General features: G+C 53.8%; 2 protein-coding genes across 10 annotated transcripts in view; one reads left to right on the top strand and one right to left on the bottom strand.

Moving 5' to 3' along the window:
* EVC (EvC ciliary complex subunit 1) overlaps positions 1 to 20,242 on the bottom strand; it is a 75,967-nt gene extending 55,725 nt beyond the window's left edge. For 2 of the 5 annotated variants that reach the window (XM_058723123.1, XM_058723124.1), the window contains exons 1-5: positions 19,856 to 20,241; positions 13,120 to 13,242; positions 6,639 to 6,722; positions 4,384 to 4,616; positions 3,019 to 3,103 (exon numbers count right to left, since the gene is read on the bottom strand). In XM_058723123.1, the coding sequence (XP_058579106.1) occupies positions 3,019 to 3,103; positions 4,384 to 4,616; positions 6,639 to 6,722; positions 13,120 to 13,242; positions 19,856 to 20,029 (699 nt within the window). In that variant the 5' untranslated portion in view covers positions 20,030 to 20,241. Of the gene's footprint in view, positions 1 to 3,018; positions 3,104 to 4,383; positions 4,617 to 6,638; positions 6,757 to 13,119; positions 13,243 to 16,842; positions 17,133 to 19,855 lie in introns of those variants that run through there. The other 3 variants (XM_058723125.1, XM_058723127.1, XM_058723126.1) reach the window with 3 other exon arrangements.
* Positions 20,243 to 22,386: 2,144 nt separating this feature from the next.
* Positions 22,387 to 24,282, top strand: part of EVC2 (EvC ciliary complex subunit 2) — a 136,240-nt gene continuing 134,344 nt past the window's right edge. For 4 of the 5 annotated variants that reach the window (XM_058723118.1, XM_058723119.1, XM_058723121.1 and 1 more), the window contains exon 1: positions 22,388 to 22,683. In XM_058723118.1, the coding sequence (XP_058579101.1) occupies positions 22,483 to 22,683 (201 nt within the window). In that variant the 5' untranslated portion in view covers positions 22,388 to 22,482. Of the gene's footprint in view, positions 22,684 to 24,282 lie in introns of all 5 variants that reach the window. The other variant, XM_058723120.1, reaches the window with a different exon arrangement.

Genomic DNA, 24,282 nt, shown 5'->3' with positions numbered 1-24,282 from the left:
GGGCTGAATGATGGTTGCATCTGGCCTGAGTCACTTGAAAAAAAAAATTTTTTTTTTAATGTTTATTTATTTTTGAGACACAGACAGACAGACAGACAGACAGAGACAGAGACAGAGAAAGGGAGACACAGAATCCAAGGCAGGCTCCAGGTTCCGAGCTGGCAGCACAGAGCCTGACGCGGGGGTTGAACCCATGAACGGGGAGATCGTGACCTGAGCCGAAGTCGGATGCTGAGCCGACTGAGCCACCCAGGCGCCCCACCTGAGCCACTTTTTTATTTTACTTTGTCATTGGCACGTAGTCAACCACGGTGTTGCCGCAGTTTCAGCTGTAACAACACAGAGATCCCACGGGTTCGTACGGGGCGCCATCTGTCTGTGGCCTGAGTCACTTCTGAACTCTGACCTGTGGTGACGGATCTCTACCAGAGAAACGGAACTCGAGGTCTCTGCGAGAGCTTGCCGTGTTTCTCCAGGTCCCGCACCTGGCGGAGATGTGCCCCGCAGTGAGGGAAAGGCCACGCGTGGAGAGCAGTCCCCAGGGCGGCCTCGGTGTCAGCGTGCACATTTCTACGGGGCGCCTACTATGTGCGGGCACACAGACCTTACACTCAGCCAGACCTCTTCTGGGTTCTGTGTCTGCCATTCACCAGCTCTGCGATTTTGGACAACTGACGCGACCTCTCTGAGTCTCAGGTTCCTTGTGAGGGTAAAACAGAAGTAAGGGCTTCACTGAGATCAGACATACAGAGCGCTTAGCCTAGCCGAGTACGAGTGCTGACCGAGCAGTGCTGTGACAGTGCTGGTCACACCGCCCAGCAGAGCCCAGAGCTCTGCCCGCAGAGACGACTTCACTTCCTAGAAATTCTACGGGGTAAGAGCTGGAAAAACATTATCTTTATACCTTTCCTAAAGTGGCCCAGAGAGGGGAAGCGACTTACCCAAGGTCACACAGCCCGTAAGTGTGGGAGGGTGGACTAGAACCCAGGTCTCTGACTCCTAATCCAGTGCTTCTGGAACTTTCCTAGGTTCCAGCTTATGTGTCTCCCTCCAAGGAAGCCTGGCCATCTCCCCCACACTCGGGCCCCCCTTACACATGCTCACGGCACTGTATCGTTTGTTCAGACCCACTGTCTGCATGGTGTACTTGTGTGGTTTACTGCTGTGTCCCCGTGGAGAGTGGGCTCCATGCAGGTGGCGGCTGTCCTTGTCCCCGTCCCTGTCCACTGCGCCTGGCAGGGAGGGGAGGCTGCCCACATATAAGACGGGCAGATGAGTGACGGTGGATGCTTCCTCCAGGTCCCCACAGGCACCTGCTGTCTGCTCTGGGGGCGAGGTGCCTGGCACCATGTCACTCGCAAGCTGGACGGGGCTCTGAGCCCAGTAACAGTCAGCCCTCCAGGGAGCCCAGAGCCTTTGAGAAGATGGCCAGGGCCACCTGCCTGCAGGTGGGACGCGATGTGGCCGAGCGAAAGCAGGCGGGCTGCGGCCTCAAGGCCACGGGGCTCTCCAGGCACAGTGGGGCTGCCGGAAGAGGCTCTATTTCTGGAGTCCTGGTAGGATTCCTGGTTTCCAACACTGGCCCCTGTTTACGAGGCCCTTCCTGCTCTCACGGAGCCCGCATTTCTTTTCACTGCATCCCCAACTTGATGTTTTTATTTTTCTAGTTTCTAACGAAGCACCTCCCAGGCATGTCTGTCTGTGTCTCCGTTTCTACGTCTCTGTCACCCTCTCCATTGGTCCCTCTCCCCTTCTCTTTGCAGCAGGCCTCCCCTCTGTAGATCTCATCCTTCAATCAATAATTTGGGAGAAATCGTTCCTCTTTGTAAGCCCCCTGGCCCCGATGCCTGGCCGGCCCTGCCGTTCTGCAGCCACAGTGGGACGCATCCCTCCGCCCCCCCCCCACCCCCCCCCCCCCTGCAGCCTGGATCCAGTGCTGATTCACTGGGAGGCCAGGGCATCTGGCAGAGATGAGTCTTGGTCCGCTGCCCTCTGTGGTTCTGATGGCGCCCTCATCCGCTCTGAGAACGGACGCCTACAACAAGGTGCCTGACTGCCCATCTCAGCTCCAACTTTGGGCTTTACGACTCAGGGTGAGTCCTTCTCTCTGTGCCTCAGTTTCCTCATCTGTAACGTGGAATAACGATGGCACCCACCTCTCCTGGTTGTGGTGAAGTTCAGAGCTAACTGCCTGTGTAACTCGCCCAGGGCCCAATACATAGTAAGCAATCAACAAAGTTAGTGCTCGTGAATACAATATTATCTTCGCTATTATCACTCCTTTAAAAATGCTGTGCTCTTGGGGCGCCTGGGCGGCTCAGTCAGTTAAGCATCTGACTTCGGCTCAGGTCATGATCTCCCGGTTCGGGAGTTCGAGCCCCATATCCGGATCCTATGGCCCCTTTCACTCTACCCCTCCTTCGCTTGTGCGCGCACGCTCTCTCAAATGAACACTAAAAGGAAAAATCTGGGCGCCTGGGTGGCTCAGTCCGTTAAGTATCCGACTTTGGCTCAGGTCATGTTCTCGCGGTTTGTGAGTTCGAGCCCCGCATCGAGCTCTGTGCGGACAGCTCAGAACCTGGAACGTGCTTCAGATTCTGTGTCTCCCTCGCTCTCTGCCCCTCCCCCGCTCACGCTCTGTCTCTGTCTCAAAAATAAATAAACGTTTAAAAAAAATTTTTTTTAAAAAAGCAAAAACCACAAATCAAAACGCTGTGCTCTTTTCAATGCCTTTTACCCCCGTCTCCATCAGGAAGTGTGCCCTGGGAGGAGGGTCTCATCTTTCCACCCCACCCCACAGCTCTGGGTCAAGTACAGCCTGTGCCCCATGAACAGGCACAAATTGCTTCTCTATTTTATTGTCAGAAGCCTGTCTCTATTTTATTGTCAGAAGCCTTCCTGTCATGGAGGCTCCACTGTCACTAGGACCCAGTCCCTGAGGGCACGCAGGACTCGGTGCCCATGGAGGGCCTGTGTTCACGACCCGGGAAAGGGCGAGAAACTTGGCTGGCCACCTACCAGGTGCTTCTCCCGCCTCAGCGCCGTGTCCAGATGCAGCAGATCCTTTAAGTGAAGGTTATAGATACACAAGTCAAGGTCCACACTGAAAAGTCCAAAGAGAAACGGAAGGCCTTTGAGAGTACTTGAGGTGGGGAGGGGGGTGACAGGGAGGGAGCACATCCCTGCTCACTACAAGCCTCGGTGCATCCCGAGCCCAGATTTTAAATTCTGCAGCGTGCAGAGGTTCCCAACAGCCGCCCAAGTGATTCATCCATCACTTGTGACCGGAAGGGAGCAGCTGTCTGCGACGTGACGGGCAGAAGGCAGCAAGAGACGGAGGCGGGAGAAGAAGGACACCCCATTCCGGCATCGTAACGTCTGCATCACAAGCCCTCTCCCCTCCGCCCCTGCAGGCAGACATTCTCATGCCCATTTTACAGATGGGGAAACAGACTTAGGAAGTCAATTAGCCGTCACAGGGTCACAGGGCAGGTCAGTGGCCGGGCAGAGTTGACCGTTTGTCCGGGGCGGGCACACGCACTCTGAGCAGCCCCATTCCCACCCAAACTGTGACGAGCCCAGTAAGTTCCCAAAGCTCCTCAACACCCCTTCCCAACCACTGTCAAGGTCGGCACAGAGCTCAGGGTCTGGGCCCACTCCTTCCACAGCCCTGGGCTGAGGTGGGGCCCGGTTCATTTCACGGGGGCAAGGCCCCTGGGACGTCACCGAACTTAAAGAGCAGAGAAGTCTGAGGACCAAAGCACAACGCTGTTGCCTCTGTCTTCAGCCTCTCCCACGGGCTGAGCAGCTTGGTGATTTACAGCACAGGCTTTGAAGATAAGGTCAAACCCAGCTGTACCACTCACCTGCTGTGTGACCTCCGGCATGTTACTCGGCCTTTCTGTGTCCCTTCATTCTTTGTAAAACGAGGGCAGTGATAGCAGCTACCACATAGTGTTAAGAGGAATTAATTCATTGATTAACTTTTATTCATCCATCACTGAACCTGTCCCAGGCTCCTACGGGGCAGTAGGGACACAGCAGTGAATAAAACAGACCCGGTCACACTCATGAGACAATTAATCCCTGCAAAGTGCTCAGTACTCTGCCCAGTACACAGAAGGTACCCGATCAGTGCTAGCTGCTGTTATGCAACGCCCAGGGCACGTCGATGATTCAACGATGCCCCTAATGTCTCTCCTCGGGGCTCAGGCTGGATTCCATAACCCCCACGTTGGCCAATACCACATGGTGAGCTCCAGCTCAGACCCTGGGTGGCTGTGTGTCCGTGGCTGAGTTGCTTAACCTCTCTGGGCTTCCATTTTCTCCACTGACAGTGATATGGTCCACGGGTCTGTTTCTCCATCCCTTCCCCTGCCTTACCTCTCACAGATCAGCACCTCGGGGAAGCTGTTCACCCGGACGAAGGTGCGGCTGAGGAACCTGTCGTCACTGGCCGTCGAGTGGATGCTAGACGAGGAGCTACAGTCCTCCTTCTCGGCCTGGCTCAGGCTCCCCAGGCTGCTGGAGGGGGAAGCCTCCACCGGCTGGTTCGGCAAGATGGCCTGCTTTAAGTTTTCGTGCAGAGAAGGGTTGGAGGAACCGTCGGCCAGCGGCTGGGGTCGAGGGAGAGAAAGCTCGCTCAGTCCACATGACCTATCGTGACTTTGCTTCAGTAATTCCGCCAGAGATATAGGACAAGAGTCCCAAGAGGGCCAGGCTGGGGACACACTGGGAGGGGAAGAGTAAACAGATAGGGCCCCGTGCCCCAGGGTCACGCCCACATCCACACTCCAGGGACCAGGGTCATAGCTCTTGTCCCCAGGAGGCCAGCCCCTCTGCACTAGGCCCCTACCCCTTAGCCATGAGCCTGGGTCCGCTCACCAGTGGCCCACCTACACCCCACACCTGGCCGCCAACTCTGACCTCCACCTGCTCCCTGCCCCCACTGCTTCTGCCTCTGTCCCAGACCCCCGGCTCTGCTCTGTGCACTGACCTGCTGACCACCTGGCTCTTCCCCACCTTCACTGACCTGGGCATCACCTCCTGAGCCCAGGCCTTTGAGGTGGTTCCCCGCTGCCCTTAGATAGGCCCGAAACTCCTTACCAAGGGACTCAAGCCCACATGCTGCCATGGCCACATGAGGTCACAGCCTAGTGCCTGGCACAGCTGGAGGGCTCAACAAATGTCAGCCACCACCTCTGTCCAGCTTGCTCCACTGCTCCAGAATGTTCCTGCCCAAGTAGTACAGAGCCGGCTGCCAGCTCCAAACCTCCCTCGTCATTCCATACTTCTGGGTCTTTCCAGATTCTGGTCCCCTTGCCCGCAACAGCCCTCACTCACTGTCTGCTGGGCGGAGGCATCCCTCCCTCCAGACACAGACCCAGAGCCTTCCATCCCTGGTAGCCCGGCCCAACCCATGCCGGTTACGGCACACCGTCCTACAATCTCTGCCCAGACGGTGAGGGCCTCCAGGGTGAGGACGATGCTGTCCCAACCACTGGATAATCCCCAGTGCCCAGCAGGAGCCTGCCTGGCAAAGAGTGTCGACGATGAATAAATGCCCCTGGTCTGGGAGTTTTGCCCCAACACCCACCCACCAGATAGCTAAGTGAAGGAGGCAGTTCCCAATGAGTGTCCCTGGGAGCAGTCCCAGTACTGCAGAAAAGTTCTAATCTGGGAAAGTCTGTGTTCGGCACAGTGAAATCATTTCTGTGGGGCAGGGATTTGCAGAACCTGGCTCTGGCTGTCTTCAAAAGCAAATAATAACCAAGGAAACCGAACAAGTACAGAGCGCTTGGCTGCCACATGCAGGGCTAAGCCCTATGTCTATAATCCCATTTGACCCTCAAACAATTGGGGGAGGCAGGAGGGCCCATCACCCCCATTTGCAGATGAAGAAACAGGAGGCCAAGTCAGAAAATGGCCCATAGTAACGGCCGAGATAAGAGTTAGGATGGAGTCTGTGTGACCCCAGAGCCCGTCTTGTTTACGGCCAGGAGAGCAGGCAACATTTTCCTCCAGTACTGGACCAGGGACTCTTTCTTCCAGGGACAGTCTCAAAGCCAAGGGCTCCTAGAAGCACCGTGGGATGGGCTACTGTCTGCAAATCTCCTGACTGCAGGTGAATTCCTGGCTTCAGGTGTAAGAGACCTATAGCCAGGGGACCTCGCACAGGTCATTGGCCTCTCTGGGCCTCAGTTTCCTTATGCATGAAGAGGCAAGAACAGTATGATTTACCTTATGGGAAATGCCTAACGCATGAGAAATGCTTAGCACTGGGCCAGCCCCACAGTCAGTGTTCAGCAGGGCGGAAGTGGGATCTGCGAATGAGGAGCGATGCCAGGAACTGTGTTAGGGCCGGTGTTTGTGTTACTGCTAGAAGAGTAGGGTGCTGCCCTACTGTGCTGCCACTGGTGTTCCTGGGGACACCTTGCTATACCCTGTCCCCGACAATGCTGTCATAAAGCGGATTCATCCTAAAGTTTTAGTCCATTCCACAGCCTCAAAATTATCCTTATTAAAATGACTTACCACAAAACCCTCAGAGAGGACCCAAAACCACTGCCCACTCCTACCCCCATCTCTAGGGCATTACTGAATAATTGCGTTTCTAAGACGGAGCTGAGGACTCTTACCCGGAACTTCTGATTGATGGGATAGATGACTTTTGCCTTCAGTGCAAATGCTGTGATGTTGCTGTTGAAAGATGGCTCACATTCCTGGGAAGGAAGAACACATGGCATTGGGTGCTTTCTAGAAAATGAAGGATAAGCCGCTAAGAGTTACAAAAATGCCACACCCCATTTGTAACAGTGGCCTTGGAAAGGGACTGTAACAGGCTCATTTAGATCCCAGTAGGTGATCACTTGTTAGAAGGATGGGTGGGTGGATGGGTGGATGGATGGGTAAATGAATAGGTGGATGGGTGGACACATGGACAAATGGGTGGATGGATGCATGGGTGGATGGGAAAATGGATGGATGGGTAGATGGATGGATGGATGGACAGACTGATGGATGGATGGATGGATGGATGGATGAATGGATGAATGGATGAATGGGTGGATAGGTAGATAGGTGGGTAAATGGATGGATAGACATATGGACAAATGGGTGGATGGATGAATGGGTGAATGGGAAGGTGGATGGGAAAGCGAATGGGAGGATGGATGGATGGATGGATGGATGGATGGATAGATGGATGAATAGATGAATGGGTGGATAGGTAGAGAGGTGGGTGAATGGATGGATAGACATGGACAAATGGGTGGATGGATGAAGGGGTGAATGGGAAGGTAGATGGGTAGGTGGATGGATGGATGGATGGATGGATAGATGGATGGATGGGTGGGTGGATGATGGATGGATGGATGAATGGATGGGTAAATGAATAGGTGAATGGATGGACAGATGGACAAGTGGGTGGATGGACGCATGGGTGAATGGGAAAGGGGACAGGTGGGTGGATGGGTGGATGGATGGATGGATAGATGGATGGATGGATGGATGGATGGATGATGGGCAGATGGATGGGTGGATGATGGATGGATGGATAGATGGATGGATAGATGGATGGATGGATGGATGGATAGGTAGATAGAGAGGTGGGTGAATGGGTGGATAGACATATGTACAAATGGGTGGATGGGTGAATGGGAAGGTGGATGGGAAAGCGGATGGGTGGGTGGATGGATGGATGATGGATGGATGGATGGATGGATGGATGATGGATGGATAGATGGATGGATGGATAGATGGATGGATGGATAGATGGATAGACGGATGGATGGATGGATGGATAGATGGATGGATGGATGGATGGACGGATGGATGAATAGATGGATGGATAGATGGATGGATGGATGAATGGGTTGACAGGTGGATAGAGAGGTGGCTGGATGGATAGATGGACATATAGACAAATGGGTGGATGGATGAAAGGATGGGTGGGTGGATGAGTAGATGTTATATAGCACATTCCTTATTTAATTCCAAGTCTTCAGCTTTGAAAGAAATAAGTATTTAAATAACATGACAAAAATTTATGAGCGTTCCTAAAAATTGTGAACCATCTTTTAGTGGAAAAGAAAACAGAGTAGTTTTAGCATTGCCAGGGGCGTAAACATTTACACACGGTAATATTCACACAAGCCTCTGGATCAGAGCCTTCAATGAAAAGCAGTTGGGCAAGTCTTTTCACTTCTCTGAGCCTCAGTCTTCCCAGACAGAAAACAAGGTACCGTATGTGCCCCTAGGTCCATGAGACAAAGCACCCAGCAGAGTTGCTGGGACAGAAGAGCCGCGAAGCAAGCGTGGGGAAGAGGTGCCTCCCCGGGGAGCCTTCTCTGACCGCAACTGGAAAGACTTACTCCCGGCTGCTCAAGGTTCCCCACATCCTCTCTGTATCTCCCTCTGCTGGAGCCACCCCCTGCATTTTGCTGGGCGTGCTGAATAAATATTTTGGAAACCACCTGCTGGGCATGATGGTGAACAGGCAGCCGAATCAGGAGCCTGGCGCTCCAGACCACGAGAAATCTCGACCTGCCGGGCAAAAACTGCACCCGCATCTACTGCAACGCTGTCCAACCAAAATTTCTGAAGAAAGAGCTCCATAACCAATGATTTCTTGTTGCCAACTTTACCTCGGGATAAGATACCCTATCACAGGGGATACAGAAAGATTTACCACTACCTCATGATGCGGGCACTGGGACAGCACCCGACAGCGGTGTGGCCCAGGACGCCTCCCAAGTGGGTTTCGCCGAGATGCCCTTCTGAGCAGGGTGGGGGTGGAAGCCACATGGCGAGGGCTGGACCTTGTCATTTCCACCTGTGCTTCATGACTCACAAAAAACAGACTTAGATGACGAGAATGGGGCAGACCACCCACGTGTGCCACCGCCAAGGGCCCCGCTGCTGAGTCTACTGTCTTCATTTCTCATGGGGGAGACGAGACACAGAGCAGTTAAGCCGTGAGCCCAAGGTCACACAGCTGATAAACGCCAGAACCGGGATTTGAGCTCAGATTCCCTCCTCTTTGGCTGACACCTTTCTGCCTCTTTCAATGTCATACAAAAAAGAATGAGGGTAAGAGCCAGGAGGTTAAAAAGGAAGTGGGTGTTCAGTAGAGAAGAGCCCTGGGCTGGTGTCCCCACACTCCAGGAGCACAGGCCACATCCTGAGATACTTTGTTATTCCCACACCCCAACCTGCCATGTAAAATCAACCACAAATTCCACACTCAAACTCCTAAATGTCATTCAGACCCACAGCCCTGGCCCCAGCCACCACCATAATCACCCGAAGGGCTTCAACAGCCTCATAACTGGCTCCCGTCCATGCACTGAGTGCCTACTATGTGCTAGGCTCTTAATGCCTTCTTGATCATTTAATTATCACACGTCAGCCAGTTTGGGGAGATCTGTACTATTTCCATCGTCCCTATTTTATGCAGCAAGGCTCAGAGGTTAATACCTTCCAATTCATTCTCTACGTGGCAACTGAATGATCTTTTGAACTTGGAATCCCCCTCACTGCCGGCTTAAAACCCTTCCTGGCTTCCCTGTGATCCGAGGGAGGAGGGCAAGGCCTGCCCTGGCCCCCAGCATCCAGTCCCCATCTCTGCTTGAAGCTGTGCAGGTACAAAGGCAAAGGAGGACGGTAAGATTGAAAAGGCTGATTTCAGAAGAGGTTACATAATTTGCGGGGTCCAATACAAAGTGAAAATGGGGGGTTGTGCATCTTATCAGAAAGTGATTAAGAATTTCAGGACAGCAGGGTCCAGAGAGCAGAAGCAGGGCCCGACTGAGCTCAGGCCCTGTGTGTTTGCGCAGGCTGCACGCCCGGGGAAGCCGGTCCGGGCTGCTTTCCAGTGGACACTCGCCTGCTCAGAGAAAGCCGGGGAAGCGGAGGGCACCACTGTGCTTTTCTAAACTTCTTACAAACAGAGGCGAAGAGAAAGCACAGCATGGAAAGGGTGGAAAATGAGAGGAAGGGTGTGGTCTGTGCCCTGCAGGGGAGATAGACAACAAAAATTGCACTTAATGTGAAAAACATAATTAGAAGAACAGGATGAATAGGCTGGGGTCCACCCGAGATGCAGGGAAGCAGAAGCCGGGCCTGCACATCAAAGCGTCAAGCCCAGCTGACGCGTTCCCGCAGCCGTCCGGGGAGCCTGTGAATGCGCCCCATCCACCTGCAGTTTCCACCCCATCCACCTGCAGGATGCAAGCCCATCGAGCACCGAGGACCGACCCCGTGACGGTCACGATGTTTGTCAGGATGAAGGGACCGAAAGGGCTTGGCAAATGGAATCCAGGAGAAAACTGGCTTCTGCTGTTTTTGGTTTTGTTTTTGTTTCTTTTTACAGCTTTTCTTATTAAGTTCAGATGCCCTCCAAATTCTGATGACCCTCCCAACAGCAGCAATACAATTATACAGAAAATTGTTCGTAGTGCAAGTTCACAATGTAAAACTTCCTCAGCTGAAGCAATGCAATTATTCAGAAAATTAGTGAAAGCGTAATCGCAGGAAAAGAAAAGGCATCTCGCTCACCAACATCAAGGTGTTCTTTCAGTGAGCGCGTGGATGCGACCACAGAGGAGCCATCCCCCCAGCTCTCTTCATCCTGGGCAATGGCATGCCTCAGAGCCTTCTGGAGTTTTCGGTTTGTTTTTGACCGACGTGAGCTATTTATCGAAATGAGGTTCATGCCAGGAGTGGCCTGGACCACAAATGCCTTGGGTTTTCTGTGCATTTCAGGACATCGGCGTTAGAGCTCAGCTCGCCCGGTCAGAATCAGTCCTGGCTGCATTCCTTGACAAGCTCAGCCTGCAGAAGGCAGGGCATTTTGGCAAAGCCGGTCACTGGAACAGGCAGATCTTTAACTTAACTCTTGGCAATTATTAGCTAGATAATGGACATCGGCTGGCATAGCTAAACAGTTAACAGGTAAAGCGTTACTGGGAAAAACAATGAGTGTGGCTTCCGGGGAGGTAAAAGGACTGGGCTCCCCTGCAAACGCTGAGTGATCGCTGCAGTCCTGCAGTCGGAATATTTGCAGAGTTAGCAGGTGATCAGACAGGTTAGGTTTCTTGTCCGATGCCACACAGCAAACAGGTGACGGGACTGGGGCCGGCTTCTGGGGTCCTGGATCCCCAAGCCTGTCGTGCTTTCATCATCTCCAAAGCTGCCCTCTGCGTGAGCAGGGTTGTATCCAGGCAATTCAACCACAGAACGCGTGCAATTTAACAATTTCTAGCATATTCACAGCTATGCGCAGCCATGACCACATTCACTTGGGGAACACTTTTACTGTCTCCAAAAGAAACCCTTTCGCTGTCACCTCTCTCCCTCCCACACCCTCCTCCCCAAGCAACCACCAACCTCCTTTCTGTCCCTGTAAATGTACCTGTTCCGAACATTTTATATGAATGGAATCCTCTGATAGCTGGTCTTTTGTGACTGGCTTCTTTCAGTCAGCATATCTTCAGGCTCCATTCGTGTGAAGCAGGTACTAGGATTTCGTTCCTTGTCATGAACACAGTGCACACGTTCTCGTGCACACGTATGTTCCCACTGTTGGGAGCATGGTTTTGATAACACGGATGATAGGGCCAGAGGGCCAGAGGGTGAGGGAAAGACACACAGACACACGGAGATGCGGACAGAGAGACACGAGAGAGAGGGACACACAGACAGCTGCACCAACACACGCAAGTGCAGCCACATGGGGACACCAAGCGCCTGGGACAGAGAGGCAGGGAGCATGAGCCGGACACACAGCACCTGTGTGCCAGGGGCCCGCTCCCGCTGCAGCCCCGCGAGGGCAGCTAATCCATCCATCGGGCCGCGTAAGGGAAGCCTGTGTCCAGAATCCTCGGGAAGATAGATCTGCCTCGTGGGGCTGCTCAGAGAGGTGCTTGGGGGTAATCCACACGAGTGCTCACCATCATTCAAAAGTGACATATGTGAAAATGCCTGACATTCAGTAGGTGCTAAAAAAAAAATCTCAGTTCAGTCTTCCCCTTTTCTCAGGACGTTCTCCATCCCTCCCTCTCCCTCTCTTTCTCTCTCCCTATCTACCTGTGCAAATGTCTATATTTACCTTTGGGCAATTGAGGGTAAATGGCCAGGATCCATAGTATTTTCTGGGGACCGGCAAGCGTCTAGAAATAGCACACCTTTGGAAGAAACGCCCTCCTTATCCACAGAGCTCATGCATGAAATGATGCCCCACGGCGAGCCCAGGCTGGGCAGTGTCGGGGCCAGTGAGGAAGGAACGGGGAGAATCCACCTTCAACATGTCTATCAAGAGGTCCAGAGCCCGAGTTCCTGGACATTTACTTAACATTCACGTAAAAGAAAGAAAACGAAATGGAAACAAACTTACGTACAAACACTCACAGAGGCCTCATTCAGAAGAGCCAAACCCTGGAAACAACTCGCATGGTGATATATCCCCACAGTGGACTGAGCAATTAAAAGGATAGATTGGGGGAGCCTGGGGGGCTCAGTCGGTTAAGCCTCCAACTTCGGCTCAGGTCAAGAATCTCACAGTTCGTGGGTTCGAGCCCCGCGTGGGGCTCTGTGCTGACAGCTCAGAGCCTGGAGCCTGCTTTGGGTTCTGGGTCTCCCTCTCCCTCTGCCCCTCCCCTGCCTCAGGAAGAAGTAAACATTAAAAAAAATTTTCAATAAAAATTAAAAGGGATGGATTACTGATAAGTGCAGCCATACGGTAAAAACCTCGAGAGCAGTGTGTTGAGTCACTGTCAGCACAAGAAAGCACAGGATTCTAGAACAGTGAGACCACAGTGGTGATGGGAATCACACACCTGCCACTTCTGGAAGGAGCAGGGAAGGTGGTAGACGGGGGGAAGGTAAACCAGAAAGGAGCATGGGGGAGGTTTCTGGGGCAACAGAATGTTCCAGATCGGGGTATTGGCTATAAGTGGAAAACTTAAAATTTGTGCACTTTGCTGTATGTAAATTATACTGCAGGAACGAAGCCTGTTGGGAAATCTGTCAGGGGCTCATCTGGATGACATCTGTGCTGCCAGGCGGGGCACACAACACCCAACGTGCGACTCGGCAAACAAACCCAAACACGTGGCTTACGTCCACAGCCTCCTCCTTCGATGTCTGTGCATGTCTCTTCCTCCTCCTGGATGGGGAGCCGGTTTCCGAGGGGTCCTGTACGTTAGACTCCAAATTCTTGAGCAGACTCTGAGCATCGTCTTTCTAAAATCCAAAGGTGGGGGTGGGGAGAACACAGGGAAGCCGGTCAGCCTGGTGCCCCCATAACTCGAGCCGTCACCTCCTCACCCAATGTGTGCACATCTCCATGCCTCTGCCTGGCCCCTCTGTGCGTAGCGCCCTGCCTCCTGCCTCCTGCCCCCGCCCGGGGTCGGGTCAGCCACACAGCCTTCACGACTGTCCCATCCCCACTGGATCAAAAGTTACTCCATTGTTCTTCTGGGTTGGTGGCCCCTGGCAGCCTGTGAGCTCCTTGGGGTAACAGCCTACTGCGGGAAACAGCCCATCAATATTAATTTTCCTGCTAACCCCCATAATGCCACTGGATGCGTTTAAGAAAATATTTCAGGTAACGGTACATTATAGAATGGTTTGTATTGGGAACCACGGCTGATCCTCATTATGGGAAAGGTTCTGTATTTGTAAATTTGCTTACTTGCTGACATTATTTGTAACCCCCCCCCCCAAATCAACACTTGTGGTGCTTTTGGGGGTCACTCCTGGGCAGGTGCAGGGTGGAGAGAATTTGAGCTGCCTGACTACATTGTCAGGGTCTCCTACTGCAAACAGGTGGCCCCTTTTGTTCTTAATGCCATTCTCCTCTCACACATCCGTGCTTTCTGTTGCTAATGTAGTTGTTTAAAATAACCCCTAAGTGTAGTGCTGGAGTGTGGTCCGTTGTTCCCACGGGCAAGAAAGCTGGCGTGTGCCTCACGGAGAAAATGCACTTGGATAAGCTTCGTTCAGGCATGAGTGATAGTGCTGTTGGCCGTGAGTTCAATGTTAATGCATCAACAATATGTGCTAAATAGAAACACACATAAGACAAAGTTACGTATTGGCTGGTTAATGAAGATGCTGTGGCCAGAGTCTTCCAGGAACCCAGCCCTGTGTCTCCCCTGGGAGCAATGATGGAGTCTTTGCTAATTCTGGCTTTGCAGTGATCTCATAGGTCATGATTATCAACCGTATTTAAAATCCCATCACGCCAGAGACACGTATCAAGCCCCTCTTGGGGCTGCTCATGGATATAATCTTTGCCTTGAAGAAATATCGCCCGTTGGTCATTGAATTAGTCGGCAACTGCTACGAAGCATCACTAAGCCTCAGGCTTATTCTAGTCACTGGGAATGGAGTAATGAAGGAAGTAAACAAAGCCCCTGCCTTCATGGAGCTTACATTCCAGTGACAGAGCGACATAAATAAATACGTAGAGAGTAGGGGTGGTAAGTGGTACAGAAAAAAATGACGTAGGACAGGAGGATGGAGAGCAATAGGAGGGGAAGGCCTCTTGGCCAAGGTGGCATTTGAGAAAAAGCTTTTAGTGAGAGAGCCAGCTATTCAGATAGCTCAGGAAAAGCTTTCCAGGAGAGGACACCACAAGTGCAAAGGCCCTGTGGCAGGAGCGTGTCCAAAGAAGCCCTGTGGCTGCACCAGCGTGGGGTGTGGTAGAGAGGTGTAGATGATGAAGCCAAGGACTCAGGGATTGTTTGTTTGGCAGTTACGGCTGACCAATACAAGGGTTCCACAGGCAAGCACCTAATCAGATCATCCTATGGTAGTGACTGCAGGAGATAAACCTCACCCACTCCACACGGGGGCATCATTATTTTGCTCCCCAGTGAAAAATAACCAGGAAGCCAAGGATCGCCAGCCACTCGAGGACAAACTCTAATATGAAAGAGAAACCCCAAACAAACCAAAAGAAAAAGTGAACCAAACATAGATGCTGTGTGGGCAAGAAGAAAACTTCAAATGAATCAAGCAACTATAATATCCTCAGGGAGCCAAGAGAAGATGTTACTTGCACCAAACAAGAACAGGGCAGTAAAAACACGGAGCATTCTGAGGACAAAAAAGAACTCTTGAAAATTAAAAATGTGGAAAGCTCCATACAAGTATAAAGTGGAGAAGAGCCTTCCAGAAAACGGTAAAAAGACAGAGATGGAAAACAGAAGAGAAGGAAGGCAATGGGAGGTCCAATTCAACCAAACCAGGAGCCGAGTTCCTGAAAGCCAATAAAGTATGTGTGTGTGTGTATGTATATATATATATATATATATATATATATATATATATATATATATATTTAAAAAAAAAAAGGAAAAGAATCATCAAAGAGAGTGAGTTTCCACATCATAAGGCCTCCTGAATACACAGTAGGAGGGAGGGGAATCTATTGATTGTCAACAACATCCATCCTGGTACCTCTTCTAAGCTGGGAGCAAAGATACTTCCTTCCAGATTCTCCAGGGGAACAAAACAAAGTTATCAGTGATCAGAACAAAATCCCATGTCTCCACATCAACAATGGCAGTTGGAAGGCAATGGGGAAAAAATGCCTTCAAGATTCCCGGATTGGCGGGGGAGGGGGGGTTATTCCCAGTCTGGCGTCCACAACCTAACTGCTCTCACCAAGCTAAGTGTAAAGACAGAAGGACACAGATACTTCCAGACACAGAAGTTCTCAAAAGCACCTCCCTCTATCTCTCTCGCAGGAAGATCCAGGAGTTCATGCTCTACCCACGTGAGGAGATTAGCCCAGGAAGACAGTGCAGGAGATCCCTGGAAGAGGATGTAACTCCAGGGAGGTGAAGACGTTCCAGGGTGACGGCCGGAGAGGTCCCACTGGTGACAGCAAAAGCCTAGAGTATCCGCTGCTTGATGTTGAAAAACAAAACGGTCCCTGGGAGGGCTCCTTAAATGTAAGTGGAGATTACCCACCTCCAGAGATTCTCATCAGTGAGTCTGGGATGGGGCCCAGGAACTGGCATTTCTAACAAGCTCCCAGGAAATGCTGTTGCTGGTTTGGTGCAAATGAGTCACAGTGGTCCAGAGAGCCAACCCGGTTGAGACGGGAGCAGGGAGCAGGCGAGAAGTTTCCCGGTGTTTGCAAGAAGATAAAACCTATCAAATGCTTAACGCCCTCAAGTGTCTCGACAAGAAATGTGTATAAAAGGCGGGGTGTTCGGTGTTATATGAATGAGCACGAGAATCGAAGCAAATGGAAAAAAACCTGGGTAACTATTAATTTCAGCAAAAACAAAAGGCAGTGAGAAAAAGGAAAGTAATCACAATTGCAGCTGATCCTTGACTCACGGTGAAAAAGTGCTTCCAGAATCCTGACAAAGGGAACACTGAACACTGATTGAAACAAAATTACCCAATAACCACACAGGGAGGGTGGTGGCGGCGGCTGGGGTGGGTGTACATATGAAACAGAAGAAAAGAGAGCTGAACCCTCCCGGGGGATCCAGGGGTCCGCAGTGTGAAGTCAACGCTATGCCTGAAGCCAAAAATGCAAGAAGGAGCCAGGGAAGCAAGTTCTTTAGAAAGGGGAAGAAAATTACCCTAAAACCAGCTGAAAGAGTTGGACGCATTGCTTTCTGAGACGCGGTAAGTGAACACTTGATGAGCAGGTAGAATGCCAACGCAAATAAAAAGTTTTGATGATGAAATAGATACAACGAACACACAAAGGAAAAGGAAAACAACAGAAAGAAAGCGGTGCAAGGTAAAATTATGAGCTGGGTGAACTGGACCAGAGGAGAACAGGGAACCCAGCAGGCAGGAGGGAAGAAGTACCTCATCTAGCCTGAGGGGGTCTTTTCTCTGCCTCCTGTGGGATCAGCGGGAAAGGTCAGAGAGTAGGGAAAGCCGAGAAAGGTCACTGCAGGCAGAGAGAATGGCTGTGCAGAAGTGGAGAAGCGTCGGGAGCAAGGAGATTCTGGGTGGCTGGAGAACAGGATGCTGTGGGTGCCTGGGCACCTTGTGTTGAGGCTGGATGTCCCGGGGAAGGTGATCACCGTGTACTCCATTTCCTTACGCTGGGAAATCGGACATAATCTTCTGTAGGTGACCAGCAGTCACTGGAGGTTTTTAACCCAGACAGTCAGATTGCTGCGTGGGCATTTTAGAAAAAGAGACGTAGGGAAGAGAAGAGGAAAAAGGAGTCGACGTAGAACGCTGTTGCTGGGGCGCCTGGGTGGCTCAATTGGTTAAGCATCTGACTCTTTTTTTTTTAATTTTTTTTTTCAACATTTTTAAATTTATTTTTGGGACAGAGAGAGACAGAGCATGAACGGGGGAGGGGCAGAGAGAGAGGGAGACACAGAATCGGAAACAGGCTCCAGGCTCCGAGCCATCAGCCCAGAGCCCGACGCGGGGCTCGAACTCACGGACCGCGAGATCGTGACCTGGCTGAAGTCGGACGCTCAACCGACTGCGCCACCCAGGCGACCCAAGCATCTGACTCTTGATTTCAGTTCAGGTCACGATCTCCCAGTTCGTGAGTTCGAGCCCCGTGTCAGACTCTGCAATGGCAGAGCAGAGCACGCTTGGGATTCTCTCTCTCCCTCTCTCTCTGCCAAACCTCCCCCCCTCCATGCACACATATTCTCTCCCTCTCTCTCTCAAAAATAAATAAATAAACTTAAAAAAAATAAAGAAGGCTGTTCCTAAGGTCCCATCCAAATCATCAGAAAACCCCGTCAGCCCTACCCTGGAGCCAGAGCCCCCTCTAAGGCTACTGCCCTAGTCTGAGCCACCATTAGACCTTCAACCGGACTAATGCAGGCCTTAGCGGCCAGCTGCACAAACCCAAACCCCGTGAGTCTCAGCTGTGACACAGGCCACCGGGCCACCGCTATGGTGTGAAGGTTTGCACCCCACCCCCCACTCACAGGCTGAAACCCCAACTCACAAGGTGATGATGGCATTTGGAGGTGGGACCTTTGGGAGGTGATTAGTTCCGGAGGGTCCAGTCTTCCCGAAAGGGAGGAGTGCTTTTACAAAAGAGTCCCGGGGAGTCCCCGACCCTTGTACTCTCTGAGGACAGTGAGAAGTCAGCAGTCTGCAACCTGGAAGAGGTGCTCACCAAGAACCCAGCCGTGCTGGCCCCTGATCTGGGACTTCCAGCCTCCAGAACTGTCAGAAATAAGTTTCTGTGGTTTGTAAGCTACGCAGCGTATGGTATTTTGTTACTGCAGCCAGGACAGACCAAGACAGAGACTGACCGTTACCACACCAAGTAGCAGATGGCCTTCAGAGCTTTCGGCTCTGATTTAGGTGTTCAGACAGACTGGGGTTGAAATCCAGCCCCCCCGTTTATTCACCATGTGGCCCTGGACCGAGAACAACGTTGTGGAGCTTCGATTTCCTAACCTGGCATGTGAGGATAATGACAGTTCCCCCACTCAGAGGTCTGGAGCGAGAACATAGAACCCAAATCCCACAAGCGCTTGGCTCGGAACAGGTCACCCAGCAAAGGCTCTGTACGTGTAACCTCTCTCTTCACACAAGAAGCCGAGGTCTCTGGGTGTCCCTTAATCACCAGCGGGATGTGACAACCTCAACCTTGCCCATAAGCATTCAACACATTTTACTTTCAGCCTTTATCACTCCTTTCCAGCAAAAACGCTCCCCCGAAGTCCAGGGTCAATATGAAAGAGCCCGCATTTCCACCTGCTGGGCTTGTCTCCTTCTCCAATGGGCCAGGAACTCAGGCAACAAGACCACACACCTCAACTCAGATCCTACCAGACTTTATCCTTCAAAGAGGTCAAAGCTGCAAGGACCCAAGACAGTGATCACATCACTCCTGATCGAATGAACGCCTTGCTGCATGCCAGACCTCTCCGCACGACACCCGATCCCGCAACAAAGGTCACGCGAAGCCCCCATCGATCCCCTTCGTGCATCTAGCCTGTGACCACTGCCTCTCATGGAGAGTACAGTGACTCTGGGCTTAGACGCGCATCTGTCACTTTGGCAAGTCACTTCACCTCTCTGTGCCTCAGTGTCCTCAAACGCACAGTGGGGTCACTGACAGAACAAACTCACAAAGCTCTTTTGGGGACTCAATGAGATAATTCAGGTAGACGATCCGGCTCAGGGCCCGGCACACAGTCAGCAGTTAGCAGGTGGTAGCAGTATGGTTTCCCATCACGGAGCTCAGCAGGCTGTGTTACAATCAAACGTTTACTTGCAGCCTTTTTCTGGAGGCTGTGAACCTCCAGCAGCAAGGGCGGGGTCTACCCTGCACGGGAATGTGGCGTCTCAGCCCCTCAGGACGGTGGCTGCCAGAAGGCGCTCATCAAACTTTGATCGTAGGGATGAATGAGTGAATGAATGAATGCATGAATGCATACCAGGGTGGCAGCCGGGTCTACAGAGGCTAGTTGGGTCACCCACCCAACAGGAAGCAGAAAGGATGGGTAGGGATCGCAGCCCCCCCCACCCCACCCCATCCACCGCGCTCAGCCGGGCCCCTCGGCCAGCTGCGAATCCAAACCCGTGGTGCCACAGATGTGGAGACTGACGCCCAGAGCGCTTTAGCGGCCGTCTGTGAACGCACGGCGGAGTCGGACGGAGCAGCCACTTCTGGGGGCCCCAGGGCGGTGCCCTCCTGTCACTCCACCGCCGCCCTCCCCTCCCCCACTCTGGAATGGATCTCCAGCCCCCTTCCCAGGGCAGAGGGGAAGCCGGGGCAGGACCAGGTGCGCGCGTTGCCCGCGATCTCGCTCGAGTGCGCACAGGGCGCAGGAGGCCCGCGCGCGCGCGCGCGTCCCACACCCGCGCGTCCCGCCAACCTACCCACCTGGTGCCGTGGGCGCGGGCGGGCTGCGCGGCAGCCGAGCCAGAGGCCGAGGCCGAGGCCGAGCGCGGCGCCCAGCAGCACGGCGGGGGCCAGCAGCGCGGGCGCCGGCCGCACCGCGTCCCGGCCCAGCGGCAGCCGCGCGTCGCTCCCGCAGGCCGCCGCGCCGCGGGCCATCGGGGGCGCTCAGGCGGCGGGCGGGCCGCATCGCCCCCGCCGCCGCGCGCCGCCTCGGCCCGCCGCCCGGGGCACCGTCCCCGCCAGCTCGGCGACAAGCGAACTCGGGGACCGGGCGGGCAGGGGCGCGGCGCGCTCCACCGACTCCTCCGGCCTGCGCGCTCTCCAGCCTCCGGCTCCGGTCCCCCTTCCCGGCGCGGCCCGGCCGGAGGGAGGAGCCTGGGTGGTCCGCCCAAAAGTTGGAGCCGCCCCCCGCCCGGCCTGCCCTCGCACTGAGCATGCCTGGAGCGAGGCGCGCGGCTCGGCCAGGGGAGTCCCCGGGGCCTCTTGGCTTCCCGGGAACGAAGGAGGTGGGGAGGGGGGTCCCCCAGCCACGGAGGAGGGTGTTGCTCGGTTAAGTTTCTCGAGCGTGTAAGATGGGCTAAGCATTTAGCCTGTTGATGTCAGTAACTTTCTCAACAGCCCTCCGGGATGGGTACTTATTCTCCGCCTACTCTCCAGACGCGGAAGCTCAGGGGTCACGGCGGCTAAGTGACCTAGTTGAGAGTCCGACTCCAGTCCCGCTCCTCACCCGGACCGGTCGGCCGTCTGTGGACCACACAGTCCGCCACTGCCTCTGAACTTGTTAGTCTGAAGGCTCCTGTTTTAATCCCCTTCTATGGATAGTCAATAGTTTCCTCTATGATAATGTGTAGAGACAAGATTGTTACACCCAGCCCGCACTAGGAACGAGACACTGCGTGGTCATTCATTTGCTCAGTCTTCACAGAGAACCTGCTGATGGAACCAGCCCCAGGCCCGCAAGGGACCAGACGAGGTCCAGACACCGGGGATCTCACGGCTGTGCGGGGAGATAAACAACTCGAGGAATTCACCATCTGCTCTTTGCTTGAGCAAACATTTACTGAGGAGCTCTTGTCTTGGGGACGCATTACCTCATGAACCTTCCAGGTGGGCAAGGTGGGAACTATTACCCAGATTTACTTTTTATATAATAAATGGACACCCAGAGAGGAAGAGTTGCTCATCCCAGGTCTCACAACTAGGAAATGAGACAGATACATTAACATCCGTGTCTGGCTGGCTTCAGAGCTCGCACTCTCCACTACTTAAATGTTTCCTTAGAAGCATCTCCAAGGCTTCTGGGAACCTGTATGGGGCAACAACCTGAAGTTCTTGCTTTTTATGCTGGCTGTTTCTTCGGACATTAAGAACTTATTTTTTAAATGCAGTGTTCTTTGCGTTTTACTTTATTGTAAAGTTGTTTGGCTCTTAAAACCACCCTGTAAATTACTCATGTCAAATAGAACGGATGCTTCAGCAATATGCTGGCATCTAGCCTTCGGCCTTGGCTCACTCCTGGCATCCTGCCAGATACCCCCTGCCCCCCCAGGGCAGTGGTACCTCTTGTGGGGAGCCTGGCTAATACATTTTCAGACTCTCAAACCCCACTGCCTTGTCTGTGTCGAGTCAGGGAGGGCCTGTCCTTGGAGGGGTTGGGGGAGAAGGAACGGACAGGTGCCAGTCTTACTGGCCTGAGGCTGCTCGACAGACTGCAGGATAGGAAACTTCTCCCCAAGGAGCAGGTCACTGAGGACTCAGGGAAAGCAAGAGGAAGCAGAGAGACTACTCTACCTGGCTCTCTCCCGGTATCTGTGGCCCCTTCCTTCTCTACAACCATACCCCCTTGGACAGTTCAAGGAGTTTGCTCACCTGCTGCCTCCTGGCTCCAGGCACCAAATCCCCTCTCTCCGGTTCCCCACAGTGGCTGGGGTGACTAACTGTCTGCCCTGGAAATTGGTAGATACCTAGGCAGGTCCAAGGGCTAATCCACAGTAAGGGTTCAGGAAATACGAGCCCAATGGGGCCAAACTAAATCCAATAGAAAGTGAGAGTGGCCTTTCCCTCTGATTCCTGATCCCCGAGTCTCCCTCCCAGCCCCTCTTTATCTTGTCCTGTCCCCTCAGGGCTCTCCAGGACACAGGGCTATCTGCCTCTCTAGATGCTTCTCCGTTCTCTGATAAGGGGCTGGTGGGTCTGGAGCAGGCTCTGGGGGCAGCCCGGTGTGTGCATGTGTCACGGAAGGCTCCCCGGAGGAGATGGGTCTGAGCTGAGAACCGGGAGGCATCAGTGGAGGGGCACTTGGAGCCTCTGAAATCTTTGGGAGAAGACGAGTGACCCGATCCGGATCTGATTTGGGTAGAGAGGAGTTCCCAGGCGTGGCGCGAGCAAACCCAAGTGTGGCCCCAGGCTCGCTCCCGCCCTCCGCCCCACGCCCGTCCCCCACCCAGCCTCCTCCCAGCCCGCCCAGTCCCAGATGCCCGAGCGTGTTCCAGAAAACTTTCCGCGGCGGCTCGAACTGAGCATGCTCGGCGGCGGGGCGGGCCTGGGGTCCGGAAGCTCCGGCGACTCAGCCGCGCCCGCCACCTTGGGGTCGCCGTTCCGGAGGCGCGATGGGCGCGGCGGGCGTCGCGGGGAGCGCCACGTGGGTGCTGGCCGGGGGCCTCCTGGCCGCAGCCCTGGCGCTGCCCGCTGGGCCCGGAGGCCGAGGCCGGCTCCCCGCGGGCCCGGGTCCCCTCGGGCGCCCGCTCGGACGGCAGCGTCCCCCGGGTCTCCCCGCAGCTCCCGGGGCGGGGCCCGAGCGGACTGCGCAGGTAAGGAGGGCGCTTCCCCCGTCTCCGGTCGGACTCAGGCCGGGCCGGGCTTCGTCTACACCGGCGGCGGGGAGGCCCCTTCGAGTTGGGGAGACTATCTGAGGGAGGGCAAGCTCCGAGTAGGACGCTTCGGGTGTTTCTAGTGTATCGCGCTCAGACCCGCGAAGTCCCAGGAAAGGAGCAGCGCGCGCGGTGTCTGCGGGCTTGGGCTTTGCCGGCCGCCTGGGTCGAATCTCGCTCCGAAGCCTAAAAGCCCTGTGACCTGGGCGAAGTCGCTTCACTTCCTGTGCCTCCCGATTCCTGGTCTGTAAGCCTTTGCAGCGACCACCCCGCGGGTGGGTGCCGAGGTAGGCGAGTTCGCTTGGGTGCAGCGTCCGCAGAGGGGAGCACGCCTGGAGTGCAGCGGCTGTTAGAAGCCCAGTTGGGATTCCTGGCTGGAGTTTCATTGACCGTCTTGGTTGCTGAATTTACCCACTTCCCACCTTCCCCTCCCACTGTGGCCACCAACCTGGGAAGGCACAGAGCCCTGGCTGTCTCCCTAGATTCCCCTTTCCCCTGCCTCCAAAAGTGTCCATCAGTTCTGCGTCCTGCCCCCCCTTACCCAATCCCCTGGACTTTCTGCAGCCCGCTCCAGCCCTTAGCTTCAGTCCCCACTACTTAGCCTCTGGCCTTTGGTGACTGTTTCTTCTGAGTCTCCCCCACCCCCTAATTTGTGCTCTCTCCCACTCATTTCCCCCAGATGGCTGACGTCCAGGATGGGGGATCTGTCTGTGGTGTGCGATATATTATGACCACTTTCCTCCCCAGCCCACACCCCCCTCCCACCAATCCCTGGGAGAGTTAGGCTTCTGTTCCCAGAACTGCCCTTTTCAGTGGCCTCTCCCCTCAGGCCTTGGGGTCCTCCCCATCCTCCCCCAGGGTCTGGCTTCCCTGGTCCTGTTGGGTTCAATGCCTGCAGGCCCCAAGGTGCTTGCTACACGTGCTACAGATTTTTAGGGCCCTTCAAGGAGATTCTGTTCATTTTCTATTATTAGATATTCACTAGAGAAGACAAAGTAATAACACCGTTGATTTACTGAGCTTTTGAAAAGTCCCCATGGCAACATTTCACAGGATCCTTTCATGTACTCCTGTCCCGTGAGGTGGGACGTGTCTGGCCCATTTTGCAGAGGACAAAATCCGGCCGGGGAGCCACCCATCCCCCCAGGCCCGTGCCGTGCTCTCACCCTGGTCCCCGTGTTCCGAGCCCCCCCACCTGGCCTGCTCCGCACTTGCTCTGAGAAACCAATGCCAGAACATTCTTTTGGACACTTGTTGCTAGGCTCCACAAGAAAGTGCTTTGAAAACCTGAAGATAAATGCTTAGTGTTACCTTATTATCTGTCCCTTCCTGCAAAGGATAAACTGAGAGGCGGTTACAACCATTTCCCAGATGGCCAAAGTAATGCTCTGTCCAGCACGGGAGCCACTAGCCACGTGTGGTTATTTAAACGTAAACATTTCAAGTGCTTAATGGCCATGTGTGCTAGAGGCACGGACTATAGAACATTCCCACCATGGCGGAAAGTTCTGTCGAAAGTTCGTTGGAAGGAGAGAAGGC

This window comes from Neofelis nebulosa, chromosome 3 (genome assembly GCF_028018385.1).
Source record: "Neofelis nebulosa isolate mNeoNeb1 chromosome 3, mNeoNeb1.pri, whole genome shotgun sequence".
Taxonomy (NCBI): domain Eukaryota; kingdom Metazoa; phylum Chordata; class Mammalia; order Carnivora; family Felidae; genus Neofelis; species Neofelis nebulosa.
The sequence above is the reverse complement of the archived record's forward strand: the minus strand, read 5'-3'. Positions and strand labels throughout refer to the sequence as shown.